Source organism: Rattus norvegicus, chromosome 1 (genome assembly GCF_021556685.1).
Source record: "Rattus norvegicus strain SHRSP/BbbUtx chromosome 1, alternate assembly SHRSP_T2T, whole genome shotgun sequence".
Lineage (NCBI taxonomy): Eukaryota > Metazoa > Chordata > Mammalia > Rodentia > Muridae > Rattus > Rattus norvegicus.
Genome location: NC_141534.1, coordinates 20,263,607 through 20,278,879, shown reverse-complemented (window position 1 = coordinate 20,278,879; position 15,273 = coordinate 20,263,607). Strand labels below are relative to the sequence as shown.

At 42.5% G+C, this 15,273-nt stretch overlaps 1 protein-coding gene across 32 annotated transcripts in view; it reads right to left on the bottom strand.

The window, feature by feature from the left end:
- The window catches only part of L3mbtl3 (L3MBTL histone methyl-lysine binding protein 3), a 100,605-nt gene that overhangs the window by 48,755 nt on the left and 36,577 nt on the right, over positions 1 to 15,273 (bottom strand). For 27 of the 32 annotated variants that reach the window (XM_087565617.1, XM_087565654.1, XM_087565676.1 and 24 more), the window contains 7 exon segments: positions 14,696 to 14,825; positions 12,946 to 13,030; positions 11,123 to 11,214; positions 9,015 to 9,119; positions 5,083 to 5,218; positions 3,417 to 3,508; positions 922 to 1,073 (listed from right to left, as the gene is read on the bottom strand). In XM_087565617.1, coding sequence (XP_087421743.1) covers positions 922 to 1,073; positions 3,417 to 3,508; positions 5,083 to 5,218; positions 9,015 to 9,119; positions 11,123 to 11,214; positions 12,946 to 13,030; positions 14,696 to 14,825 — 792 coding nt within the window. 32 annotated transcript variants of the gene reach the window in all.

The following is a 15,273-nucleotide window of genomic DNA, read 5'->3' as shown; positions in this document are numbered from 1 at the left end:
TACAATGATTTTACGATTTCATAGGATGCTGTTTTCATACTATGACGCTCTTAGTATTGTATATAGTGTATCTGAAAATGTTAAGGATTTAAAAAAAGTTCCTTAATTGCCATCATTTCTATTCAGCTATCTGAATGGTTCAGCTAGCTGAGCGTAAAACTATAGATAACTAAAACTGAGTGTAAAACTATAGATAATTAAAATAGATAATATAGAATAGATAATTAAAATAAATTCCCAAAAAGTTACACATGGCTCTCAAGAGGAGGAGGAAAAGCAGCCTGGGAGGGCATCAACACGGAGGTATGCGTTGGGATAAGGGATACACATTTTATGTTAGGAACACAAGGCGAATATAGATCCTGAGTCGTCTGAAAGGATTTCATTAGAAATCCATAGTATTGGAGATGCAATATGAGACATGCATTAACATACAATATGGAACAAGCTTATAGATCCGAAATAGGAGAAAGTGGAGCAGAACTTTTTTTAATCCCACTTTTTATATTCTTTCTCTTCTTTTATGGCATTTTGTTTTTCTGTGCATGGGTAATTTGCCTACATGTAGGTCTGTGTACCGTATGCGCAGTGCTCAGACACCAGAAGAAGGCATTGGACTCCCCAGAAATGGAGGTAAAGGCAGTGATGACTCACCGTGTGAGCACTGCTACTTTTTCAAGACAGAGGCTCATACAATCCTGGTTGGTCTCAAAGCTCCCTAGGTAGCATAGGATGACATTGAGCTTCTGATCCTCCTGTACCACCTCCCAAGAGCTAGCCTGATGTCAGTCGCTACACATGTTAGAGCTTTTTGGTTTCGTTATAAACTTCATATTGTCCCTTACTTTTAATGACGTGCTTACTTCTTTCCCTGGATAAGCATTAAAATTTCAGAAGCATAGGGATGGAAAACTGTCTCACCAATAGTCATAGCTCTCGTCCCAGTTGTCAAAATGGACCAGGAAACGATTGTCCACCATATCTGTTACCGTAGCAACGCAGATAATGGAAGGACTCTTTTTGTCTGCAGCCTCGAGCTTCATTCCAACTCGAAAACCTGACGGGATCACTGTCTGTGGAAACACGAGATTTAATTAGAGATGAACACGCATGGCATTTCAACAGTGGAGACCTACATACGCTTGCACCCCGTTTCAAGGACAAGCATGCACAGCCTCATGCCCCTAATTTAAAAATGCTATGCTGGACTCACCCCAGGGTTGCTTTCTCCGGCAACAATAAAAAACAAAGCTCTACAGTTACATTCAATTAACTGAGCCTCAGAACGAAACACCCACAACCTTGCAGAGTTTAAAATAATTAATTTCAGCATGTGTTTCAATACCTTAGCTGGGAGACGTATACTAGGCAGACAAGTTTGATTCACCACATGACTGATTATTTGGCCTTCTTTTCCGCTTGATTACAGATCAGACAATGAAAATTATTTCACACAAAAGATGCACTTAATTGAGTTACAAACGTAGAGTCATTACGAATTCACTTCTAACTCTGAGAACATCTCTCAAGTACTCTACAGAAAGTAGGTCACCTTCCTATATGAGAAGCTTCAAGCCATTACGAGTTTGGCTTGCTACTACAGACAATTTTGCTCGCAGCAGCAGCAAAGCTCCCTGCTAAAACACATTGTCATTAGGAGTATTAAGTATTTTAAGGAAACCCATAGATTATCAGTAGTAAAAGTTCAGAGCTTGAGGGACAGCAATGTGTAAGCAGCCCTCACAATCTTTTGTGGAAAAATATTGTAATCTCAGAGTACGATACTAGAATATCCTTTGTGTCAGCCACAGAACAATTTAAGTCATTTCTACCCTCCAATGAAAACCCTTCATTTCAAACTGAAGCATATGGGCACCACTCTAATGCTTTAAGCAAATAAATGTTACAAAGTAAAACTATATAGATATAGTTGCAAAAATGTAACCAATGAAAACTCGGTTAAGTCCTAAGTGGATTAAATAGGGACCTGCAAATAACATACACAACAATCAGCATATATTTGAACCCTGAAATGATATGTCATTTTTGTCCATAGATATCTGAGTACTCTGAGGTGGAGAATGGAGACATAGAAAGATTAATTAACTCTCAAATGCCAAAACACAGCCTAAGATTAGGGTGTATGCTAGCCATGTCTAGAATGCAGTGGCAGTTCAGGGCAGTTAATCACGACGTGATGCAAGTCATCATTAGAGGAGCTGCCGAGGGCCAGAGACAGCAGGCTGCCGAGTTTCCACCCAACTGACCTTCCTCCAGGGATGTGTCTTGTCAGAGAATACAAACTGACGAGGGCAGCATTTACATTCCAGCGATTAAGCTGTCTGCCCAATTAAGAGATAATAAAATAGGCTGACCATACTCCCTGTCTCCCTCCCTCTCTCTCTCTCCTTTTGATTTTTAATTCGACCTACTTTATGTTCAATTTAATCAGAGCATATTTATTTCTTCCACTAGATCTGTACCCTCAGACCAGCTAGCTGCCTGATATCACTGCCCCGATGGAAACGTCTTCCCCCGATTCCAATCCTTGTTCCAGCAGGAGGGAACCCTGGTGCCTCTATCCTTTTTACTCCCTGCTACCAAAAAGATGAATCCAGGAAGGAGGATGCACAGACTCTCAGGAGAGAGCCAGGCTGCAGCCATGTGTTCTGCTGTCTGCTGAGGACCCAGGGATCCCTGGAGTTGCAGGGATGAAGGGAAAAGGAAAAAACCTTGATTCCAGGGCTCAGAATCAAGAGGCTCATTTGTCTGCAGTGAAAGGTTGTATGTGCCCTCTCATCTAGTCCTTGTGAGCTGGAAGAATGACATTTCATTTGCCCCCACTCTAATTAGGTCATATCTTGGGGAGGGAAGGACATCAAGGACCCCTCGAATATGACACAGGAGAAACACGGAATGAAAGCACAAATACAGACAAGAAACAGAAAATGCAGCCACATCTGCATTTGCTATTCCTACAAAAACCACGGCCACCAAAAGTATGAGCTGCAATACAGGCATAGGTGAGTCCCTAGTGACTTCCCGCCAGTGAACTCAAACAGGGCTCATCCATCACACCCTGTGACTCCAGTCTGAACAGTGTTCCTAATTAAATGAAGGCAACAGTCTAATATTCCAGCTGATCTAATTTCTATGCCTCTTAATTGTAAACCACACCTGGATTTCATATTGTGTTGTCTTCTACCATTCAGTAAGACGACCATAATATGGCTATAAAAAAGGTATTTATTCATGAAGAATTTAAGCTAATTTTAAAGTTTAATTAAGACAGGAGAACTCTACTTACCAAGGCACTAAAACTCCTTGTTATCACTTGTGATTTATCCTATGAGACACTTAGGGAAAAAAAAAAACTCATTTTGAAAGGAAAAGTACTTTACTTCAGATGCACTTACTATGTTCTGATTTTCAAATAATGACTTGGGAGCAGCCTGGGCTTTGCACGTCTTAAGGTAGGACTGCCAATTAAATTCTTCTTCTTTATAGCCTAGAGTAAAAGCACAGGTGGACAGACTTAGGGAAATTGCGAAGAACCGTGAGCTAATTTCCAGTCCTACTGCAGTCAAATGTTTTTTTCCAATAAATAAAATTTAACCAATAATTTAAAACTATTATTTTTAGATACAGGTGGTGCTTACCTTCTAAGTTTGTTAGAATTTTCGCAACTTTAACTGGGTGCGGTGGCAGACGTACAGAAAAGGAATAGGAAGGAAATGCATTTTGAACCTCTGTGGTATCAAGCTACTTCTATAGATGTTTAGTTACAGTTCCTCAGAAGTAGGACTGGTAAGCTGGAGTGATAACATTCCTCAGTTCCCCTCACCTAGTCCAGTTACAGTGAAACAGGGCCTTGTCTAACTTTCCCGTTTCCTTAGGAGAAGTGAATTTCTGAAAGGGCCTTTACAGTTCTCAAAAAAATCCCACATTATTTACAACTTTTAGTTAGAATAAAGGCATGGTGGGCCTCTATAAAATCACATCTCTGGGGCTGGAGTGTAGCTCAGTTCTTGACTGGCTGCCGCAGGTCCCTGAGTTCTAACCCCAACACCCAAGGAAGGGAGGACAAAAGTATCAAACTCTATTTTGACATCCTAAAAAAGTAAAAAAAAAAAAAAAGGACTATTATTAAATACAAAGGGGATGGACTGAAAATGGTATTTGCTGTTCTGGAGATTTTTTAAAAATAATTATAAAACAAACACCTCTGGCAGATTTTATAATCTAAAGAAATCTGCTGGGTATGTCTCGGCACTCAGGAGAAAAAAATGGCGAAGACCTCATTTTGAGACAAGGCTGCATTTCTCAATAAATAAAAATAAAAAGCAAAGAACTCCACATGGCTGGGGGCATAAATCAGTGTAAGGCATTTGCTTCATATGAATGGGCCCCTGATCTTGATCCTTAATCACCAAAAAGTAATTATTATTAGTCCAACGTCTCTGCATGGTAATTTTTAGTACTCTATTTTCAAGGTATGGTTTCTCAGGATTCTCTCCCTCCCTACCTGTCCCTCTCCCACAGAAATAATGTCTACCTGTTGTAATCCACGGTGACCTTGAACTTACAGTAAAGCCCAAACTAATGTCTACCCAGCAACCCTCCCACCACAGCCTCGCTAGCACGAGGACTGCAGGTGAGTGCCACCATATCTGGCTTCTCAATACTTTTTCAAATAGGACTACAGTAGTAAAACCAATGTCTCAAATGGCTTTTTTTCAAGACTATGTGTATATATGTGTATGTATTCACACATATATATGCAGATAAAACAGACCTGTATGTAAATGTTGTTTATGGTCAAGAATTATTACTATTCAGGTATTATTTCATGTGCAAGTGAGTACGTGTAAATAATTCAGTATCTTAGCTTTTACTTTATTTCTTTGAAGCAAGTGTTACACCATGAACAATAAGCTTGAGTTGATTATCACAAAAAATAATTCCTAACACTTCAGTTGGCGCCTGATAAAGTAAGGCTGTGCAGAATGTGAAACTGAGTGAGAAAAAGCAGGAGTTACCTTTAGGAGGGCGGAGCTTGAGTGAGAGAAAAGCAGGAGTTACCTTTAGGAGGGCGGAGCTTATGACCAGTCTTCTCACACCAGCCCACGGGGTGAATGTCCAAAGCATCGGCGTTTACCCAGAAGTCGTAGCAGTCAGAATATCCATCAAAGTGAAGCTTTATCCTATATCCACAAACCTGAAACAGGTAGGAGTATAGAATAAGTAAAAATGCGCGGGCAAGTACATACACACACACAGATACATAAATACACACACATACACACATATAGACATACACACACCTACATAAACATACAGACACAGATACACATATAGACATGCAGATGTAAATATATATACACAGACATGCACACAGACACAGGTACATACAGAGACTTGCATAAATCACATACACACAGATAACACACAAACATACACACACATAGATACACACATAGACATATACACAGATGCACAGATACAGACAGCTATACATACAAACATACACACATACACCCTATAATAAATTAGCTTATCAGGTGTGATATGTCCTTAGGGAGGTTAAGGAGATGAGGCCTTGGCAGTAAGGTGCTTGCCACACAAATATGAGAGCCCACAAGAAGCCGGAGGCTAAGTACAGAGCTCGCACTATGATCTCCCAACAGTGAGTAATGGTAGTTACTGTCAAGGAAAGGCCTCTAAGGCATTCTATTAAAATTCAAGTGACAGACCAAATTAGACAAGGTGAGCCAGTCTGTGGAAGTGTGCATCTCCTTCTAAAAATGTATGGACATATGCACACATGTTTACATGTACATACATGGATATATATATATATATGTATATAAACATAGAAATTCATAATGAAAGGATTAAAGAATATGAAAAAATATTGACAACTATTTCTTCTGGCAAGTGGGAACCAAAAAAAAAGGAATAAGGAAAAGTAATGTCCCACATGTTATATTTTAATTAAAGTGCATCGTACTTTACAATTTACAGTTAAGCACACTGATCCCAAAATCTGAAGTCCTAGGCAACACTGGGGTCCCTGGGAAATGCACTGTCTCAGGAGGGCTAATCCCACTTCCACCACCTCCTGCCCAGAGGACCCTCTGTGTCAAAAGTCTCTTATCTACACGTGCAAGGTCTATGTGCTCCCACGAACCTGGAGTTCTCACAAGGAACTGCTATTCACTTCCTGCATTAAAGGTCTAACCTTAGGAAGTAAGCCTCAGCCCTTCCAACTTGCTCTTCTGCCTTTCCCAAGCTTCCAATCTCGTAGCCACACCTAACCTAGTAAATGCTTCTAGGACAAACAAATAAATAACGTTGACTTCAACTGTTCATACATTCTGTACCTATGGATTCACTTGCTTGTTAACCCAAAATACCATAGATGTTGCCTTTAGAAATGTGAAGACAGTGGTGACCGGCAGGGCTTCCTTGGGGACTTCTGTTTAGTTTAGACCTCTCTGTTTAGTACCAAGTTTAACACATCTTCGCCCTTTCCGTTGGTGATTTTACTAGTTAACCTCTAACTTCCTAGAGTGCTAAGCAAGTAGCAAACAGAAAAGTGTAATGGGAGATTCACGTCCTCTCCACAGAGTGTGCGAAAGACCGAGAGTTCAGTTTTTACAAAACATTAATATAATTAGCAGGGAATCATCAAACAGAAACAAGTTCTGTGTGCCGACCAAAGTACCATTACCAGAGGCTCACAGGAACCTAGCCTGCATTTCCTCAAGGAGCAATTGTTTCCCATAAACTAATTTAAGGGATATAAGAACCTTGAAAACAATAGTCACAAGAATGAACTCCCTGCGGGTAACCCAAGCACTCAGGAAACAAGGATGGGTCTGTGAGGCTATACTCTACACAAATTCAACTATGATGGAATGTTGGCTGTCTCCATTACAAAAGAATTCCTAAGGAATTGGCTAGCTTCCTTTCTCATTATTCATGCCAATCCTTTCTGTCTTGCCACCCCCTACGGCTGCCAATTGAGCTATCCCCATTTCTTTGATATGTTCAACACCGGTGTCAAAAAAAAAAAAAAAAAAAAAAAAAGTCTTCCAACAGGTAAGCCTGCTGTTTCCCCTTCTTCCACTTTAAGGGAGGGAGGGAGGGATTGGCTGTTCCTTGGAGTAAAGCCCCAAACCCTCAGGTATCAGGACCCCATCTCATACAGTCTTGGTGAGGTTTAAGAATTGAAAAACTCAAGGAAACCTAGTTAAAGCTAAAATGACCTCAGCGACAGGAGGGGCTGGAGGAACCAAGCATGGTGGCAATGTCATAAAAAAAGGCCCATAACCTTTCATTCTGTAGCTCCAGCTTGGTTTCTTACAGATCTGTGTAAGTAGAAACAAGCAGAGACCAGAAAGGCTGTTCCTTCAACAACATAGCTGATGATTGGGGAGCGGGAGGGGGGAGGCAGGGTCCCACTATGCAGTCAGGCTTCAAATTCACCATCCTTCTGTCTTACAGAAATAGAAGTCCATTCAGTTGCTATCAACATGCCAACAGTTGAAATGAATAGAAGTAGGTCCATGGGACAAGTGTCAGTCAACTGAGAACCATTCACATTCCAGAACCAGGTTCCTCCTTGCCTTCAATAACTTGGTGCCAACACCCTGTCATCAAGTCACTAACAGCAAATGCAACGTTTCCACCGTTGCCACCATAATAGAAAGCCTGCACCACCACAGTCTAGTCTGCCATTGTCTTGTTTTCTATCCCCTCTCAAAGGCCCCAATGAGTCTCTTGCATGAAGTCTGTTGCTGGTGTGATATTTGTGGCATTCCTTAGCCCAGATGACTAAGGTACTCATTCACAAACCCTTTCAACAAGACCCAATGGTAAAACATTAAGTTTGTATGTATGTCACAGGAGCAAGAGGCAGATTATGCATAATGTACCATTTACGTGTAAAGAAGAAGAATACTTATATATAATTCGGTATGCAGAGACGTTACCGAGAAGCAGTAACTGTAAGGGCGCTCTCTAGACTTCAGCAAGAGGCAGATGGAGCAGAGATCAATCAGTACTCTTAGCACGGAGATTTTAACAAAGACCAGACATAGCTTTCACAATTAAAAATCAACACTAAGTAAAATAAGGCTCTAAAGAACAGGCACTGGGGCTGGGTATGTTACTCGGTAATAGACTGATTGCTGGGAAGGTTTGAAGCTCTGGGTCCTTATTCAGTACCACAAAGAAGTAAATACAGGCATTAAATCCCTGCCACCCAAACTCTTTCTTTCACACATAAATCTCTTAAAAGCAATTTGTATTTACTGAATCTTCAAACTCAATCCTGTCTGTAGATCCTTCACTTAAAACACCAGGCCTAGGGCACCATGGGCTCACCTCCATGAGCACCTGACACTCTACTGTTTCCTACCAAGCTCCTGTCTGCAGGATAGCCAGTTAGCACTGGGCAAACACTGTGTTCCAGGTAAGTACAGTCGCCATGCCCTGGTATCACCACACAGTCACAAGTGCTCTCAGTAATATAATGCAAGCGTGTGTGTGTGTGTGTGTGTGTGTGTGTGTGTGTGTGTGTGTGTGGTCTTGACTCACTTTTTCTTGAAAACTTAACACAAAAGAGACATTCCAAAATACTACAAAATACTACATAAGGATGTATAAGCTCTATGTAAGTGTGTGTATATATGTAAGATATATACATATAGATATCTATCTATATCTATCTATCTATCTATATATCTACTTCCCCCCAGTCCTTTCTTTCATAGATAAATCTCATGTATATCAGTTCCTTTTGTCCAGGAACATACAGTATAGCAAAGTCTATATGGAGTCTCACAGACACCACTTCCAACCCAGGTGCACGACCTGGGGAGAGAATACACACAAAAAAAGTTAAGCATCCTGCCTCACACGATGTAAACACTCAGACATTTTTTCTCATCATAAAGCCCCCATGCTCATCATCTTTGTTCTCCAAGCAAATGCAAGGCGGAGCTCACCTCAGCCACAGTGAGGACACAGTACACAGACTGGTGCTCAGGGTCCACACCTTCTAGCTTCATGCCGACTTTGAATCCATTTTTGTTGTATGGGAAGGACTGGTGCTGTAATGAAAAGGGCCGCAGCGTTACCTCACCCACAGGACCAGCTCACACCTCAAACAGTCACCATCCTAAGGAGTCCTTAGGGATGGAGACTTGGCCCCTTCCCCCAGAGTGAGCAGGGGCCCCATGCTCCTCCCCTACCACTTCAAAGATAACTCATATAAATCAACCACTAAAAGTCCCAAAAGAGAAGGACTCATGAACAGTTAGGATGGAAAAACACAAAGGCAAAAGTCATAAAAAAAACTTCATCTTTCACATGTTTGAAGAGACAGTCAACCTTGCCCATCGGAATCACAAGATAGATTTCCCGATGGACTGTGAAGACCCGAGGGCATGGTGGCTCTGTGCCCTAAGAAAGCAGACCCAGGCAGGAGCACTAGGAATATGTCTGCCTGATCACTAGCAATTTCAGTCTATCTACAAAAAGGTGATCGATCTCCCTATCAGCAATCTAACTCTGGGAGTTATCTAAAGGACATAGCCCCAACATATGCAAAACATCAGGTGTGCAACATCATTTACTAAAGCCTCCAGCAAAAAAAATTTTAAAATGTGTCTCTGTATAAACCAATAGAAATCGAGTTAATTTTTTAACGGAATAAATGTAAGTTTAAAATACTATGGCTTGGCATATTTTAAAAAAAAAAAGGAGGGACCAATGACCGGAAATGAATAATCTCCAAACTGTAAAGTTAAAATGTCCAACACAGCACAGGTAAGCCATTGCCACTGGGTGTTAGACGGGACAGAAAGGTGCATGGTGGTCCAGGAAGAAAACACAAGAACTCGAAATACTGGCCCCTTCAGCAGAAACAAATCTGGTGTGAGGGAAACAAAGCCATACTGGTCACACTTTATTGCCTTTTAATACTGACAATTTGAATCATGCTATGTATTACTCTTCAATTAATTTTTAAAAATGTTAGAAGCTGGGACGGAGAGGTAGCTCAGTTGGTAAGAGCACTTGCTTCTCTTAAAGACTCAGATTTCTATTCCTAGCATCCAGAGTCTCTTCTCTCTCTTCTGCAGGCAACCACTCATGTGCACGTACCCTAACATATTACTAAAAATAAACTGTTTCTAAAACTGTTAGTTAGAGGCAGGTGGATCTCTGAGTTTGAGGCCAACCTGGTCTACAGAATGAGTTCCAGGACAGCCAGGGCTACACAGAGAAACCCTATCTCAGGGGTAGGGAATCTCTAAAGAACCGAAGGTACAGAAAAATAACTATCCACCATAGTTTTAATTACTATACATTTGAATTAAAATTCTCAATGCTCATTCAGTCCCTCTAATGTTCACTACACTTCTGTTTTGTTCATTCATAACTAGGAAGACACTCAAAGAAGTGACTTAAATAACAGGATAGAAAGTACAGGCTGTGTGCCGAATCTTACCCACCAGAGCTTAGTAAGGAAGATTGGACTGGAGCACAGGCATTCCTGATAGTTCACCTGTGATTAATGGCTACCTTAACGCACGTTATGGAAGAAGAAGTTCTACAGTGACAACAACTTCAGATGCCCTTTACAAAGAAAATCCTACCTTAGTCTAGTGGCAAGAGATCCTATATGGAGGTAAAGCTACTATCTACACTTTAAACTGACTTCTAAATTATTTATGATAGGGTATTCTCATCAGGACTACTAGGTAAAGCATTTTAATAGAATGTGTAACTCAATAGCTCATTCTTGATCCCTCATAATTAGACATAGAATGCATCTACTAGTTTTCCAGTAGCAGTATTCCTATAATGCAGAATGAGGGAAGCCCAGCAAATGCTGAGAGGAAACTGTGGGTGTGCACGGGTGTGCACAGTGCTGTACACACTAATGACAATACAGCTAATAACAGCTGCCTTGTGAAAGATCGTCCACATGCATACTCATAAAAAAATGCCCAAGTCCCACTCCTACGTAGATAACGGAACTGATGGGATGAACGCAGACAAGTACCCACCCTTTGCCTTCACACAGCACTTGTGGAGGAAGCACTCTTACCTCTTTGAACAGCTTCGTCGGCACTGCCACAGCTTTCTCCTCCTCTAGGTAGGATGCCCAGCACCAGGTTTTCTTGCCTTTAGGAGGCAAGCCTAAAGACAGTAAATCAAATAATTGGCTTTCCAGAGCTACAAAAATCAATGAAATATTCCATGATATCTCTCTTCCGCAACCTCTAGGATTTCTGGTTCTTTCCTTTCCGTGGCTGACGTATCTACTTTGCTGGTCTCTCTTCCAGAGGAACAGTAACTGGGAAGCGAACTGTGGTAAACATCCAGTCACTGAAGCACAAGGGGACAACTTTGGCATACATGAAAAATCCAGCAGGACTCCCAGAGAAGCCACAGGAAGTAAAACCTTACAGAAACACGGATGTGTGTGGTGTTTGCTGCAGCAGCGAGGAAGGCTGGGAACAGGATAATGTACTGGGTGCTTATCGAATGTGTGACAGTTCTGGGACGGGGAAGGGATGTGATAGGCTCACTAGGAGCAGCACCAAATGCGTTTGTGAGTCCACTGGGATGTGTAAAGCCCTTCAGGAACACAACAGAAGGGAATTTGGGTGTTTATGAAAGAGAAATAAGGCCTGAAAAGGGCAAGGTGTGCACAGCTTCAGAATCTCGTCCTTAGAAGGTTATAGGTGCAAAGGAGAGAGAGGCTGAAGAAAGAGGAAACTCCACACAGAGTGACCAGGGTATTTAATTTACATCCTAACTAACCAACCAACCAACCAATCAACCAACCAACCACCCAACCACCCACCCACCCAACCAACTACTCACCCACCCAACCAACCACCCACCCACCCACCCAACCAACCAACCAACCAACCACCCAACTACCCACCCACCCACCCAACCAACCAACCAACCACCCACCCACACAACCACCCATCCACCCAACCACCCACCCACCCACCCACCCACACAACCACCCATCCACCCAACCACCCATCCACCCAACCACCCATCCACCCAACCACCCACCCACCCACCCAACTACCCACCCACCCACCCAACCAACCAACCAACCAACCACCCACCCACACAACCACCCATCCACCCAACCAACCAACCACCCACCCAACCAACCACCCACCCACCCACCCAACCAACCAGAAAGTTATTTTAAAGGGCGTGGAAGTTCTGCTGTGAACTATAGACAGGTGGAAATATTTCCAACTCCTTCTGGGAGATTAATGGAATAAACACCAAGGAATGCCTCAGAGCTGATGCTGGGTTCACAGCCCTGCCGAGGAAGAATGTTGGTGGCTGGGCTGTATAGATCTCCACTGACCTTGAGCAAAGACCCGCAGGGCTGAAACATCAGTCTATGTGGAGTAGAGCTGAGAAGAGCTTAGGTGGAAATGACCAGAGATCCAACCCCAAAAAGGAGAAGAGTTTATCTAACCAAATAGCAAGGAGGAAAGCCTAAGAGCTGGATTCAGTAAGATGTGGCTTCAAGGAAAGGGGGAAGAGACAGGGCCACACTAGGAGGACGTGCTTAGAGAGAGCATAATAGAACATGTAACATCTTGGGAAATGAGCAAGAACAGAGGTTTTGGCAAAGGGGCAGAAGCAGGAACTACCATTTTGAAGAGTGTGCTGTTCACTGAAGAGTGTTCCATACACATACGATAACAACTTGAAAGTCTGCTAACTTTCCTAAACAGCGTCCTCAAGCCTTTGTTTTATGGAGAAAACCCACACCAAAGAGAAACTGAAAGGATTCCCTGTGACTGTGAAGAACATAAAAGACCAGAATGCTCCTGTGAAGCATTTTTAGGGCCACTGAGTCAGCACCATTTTTCATCATCAGCTCACCCTGCTTTAAGACGGCTGAATCCCCACGTCTTTTCCTTCTGGCTCTCTGAGAACCCCTCAGGATCCTTCCATCTTGTTTGTTCTCCTACAGCAAGAAAGGAAAGTTTTGAGTTTACAGGTTCATCAGGTTGGTCTCCAGGAAGACTTTGAGGTCTATCCGAAAGCTTTCAGCTGTGGATCTGTGTTTCAGTTTCACTTCCTAACTCTTAGAACAACGCTATGGTCCACTTGAGACCACGCTGGTTTTGAACTGAGTCACTGGAAGAGAGCATCTCCAGTTATTCTTTGGAAGAACTCCCTCCTCCTTAAAACACATCCTGGTCTTAGCTCCAGGACTGTGTGCCCCACTCTCTTCAGGCCTCACTGGAGCTTTTCTCAGGCTCACTGCTGATGTCTACACTTGTTCAACCTCTGCTCCTCTCTAGACCAGAGGTCTTAGGGTTATTTCTGTGTGTGAGGAGGGGAAGGAACTACTGAAGTGGTACTGAGCTCAGAGGATAGCCCTGTGTGTCCTTCCTTAAGCTCTTTCTACCTTCCTGTGAGTCAGGATCTCCTAGTGGTTGGCACTTCAGGCCAGTGAGCTTCAGGAATCCTGCCCTCCATGACCACAGCACTAGGATTAGAAGCAGGGGCTATCATACCTTGCTTTTTCCACAGATCCTGGAGATCTAAACTTGGGTCCTTATATTCACAGGGCAAGTGCTTTGTTGACAATCATCCCCCCCATCCTTCGAGGTCATCTGTACCCTAAATAACCTCACCCTCTGTCTCTAGCTGCCTTTTCCTGACTCCGTGTTTCTATCTGGCTGCCGGACAATTTTGAGATGTATAGGAGGAACCAAGCACAACCAACCCGGTATGCCCCAAGGCCCGCTGAGCCTTTTCTCCACCCACCCTTGCCTCCACATTCCAGGCATTTGTTCAATCCAGAAATCTCATATAATCCCCAATTCTTCCCTTCTCGTACATACACTCAGAATCCAACCTAACTAACAAAATCACCTAACCGAATCTTACCTGACCCTCTACTGTGTTAAGGGATATCACACTGCAGAAATATCAAACAGGTTTTCCTGGCTCTACCCTTGCTTACCCGGGTAAACTGGTCATGACAAACCAAATCAGATGCAGCATCCCCTTGCCTTTAACTTCCCAGCGTCTTCACACTATACTAGGAAGCCATAAAGTTGACCTGATCCAATCACACTAACCTCAGCTTCCTCATTTACGCTCTGCTCTGCCCTAATCCTCTGTGCACCTCCATGACAAGGGCATACGCCCCTCCTACATAATGTGCTACAGCTGTCCTCACTGTGGGGGTCTCTCTTAGATGTTGAGCCTTGCAGAGTGCTAACGCACATAGCTGGCTCCTCCTTACTGGTCACATCTCAGTGCTCCTGTCCTTCTTGTAGCCCTCCACTAATAGCCAACTTTAGCTAGTCAGCCAATCCTAATGCTCTACATTAAATGCCAACACTACACTAAGGTTAAACTGCTGTCCTCTGGTCCTTTTGCTTCTTGTGTCTCCTTAGCCAGAGCACAGTGTCTTCAGGAAGAAGGACCTTATCCTGCTACACGTCTTACTCCTCTGTATTTCCAGTCCACTGAATCCATATGAAATCTCCTGACAGAAATGATTCCTGAACTAGCACTCACTAACTCCAGCAAGTGACTCCAAACAGATTTGGTGGCCAGCGGCAGTCCAAGGTGATGGCCCATGCATCTGAAAGGACACTCAAGGGTTACTGACCATTTCATCATCTCTCTCTTCATCTTCCTTGGAGTCAGCCTTCAGAGATAATTTTGGTTTTTTCTTCCGACTACACTTAGGATCCTCCTCGTCATTGTCCTCGCCTCCATCTCGGTCTTCCTTCTGATCTCTGTTGTGTTTATAACCACAAAATGGTGACAGGAAGCAATACCTATCAAACATCTACATGTGGACTATTGATGCAAAAATCATTTTAAAAAATGCTCTACAGCGGAAACATTTAATTTACCAAGAGAGGTCTACAGGCATTAGCATATCATACATATAGGGAACATTAAATCATGGCTCACAGATCTGTCTGCATAGAAACCGGAAATTATTTTATACACTAATGTCAAAAGGGAACTTTCAATATATATGACATGGATTATAATGAGTTTATAATTACTTGTCTGTCATGAAAATAAAAGAATCAATTATTTACAGATACATGTTTCCAGGGCAACTAGAAACTAAAGTCCTAGCAATTTTAAGATAGGCAAATCCAGTAGAAAAGGCCAATGGTAAATCTATAAAGAATCAGTTTGCCAATACAAAACAACCAGCAATTTCTATGT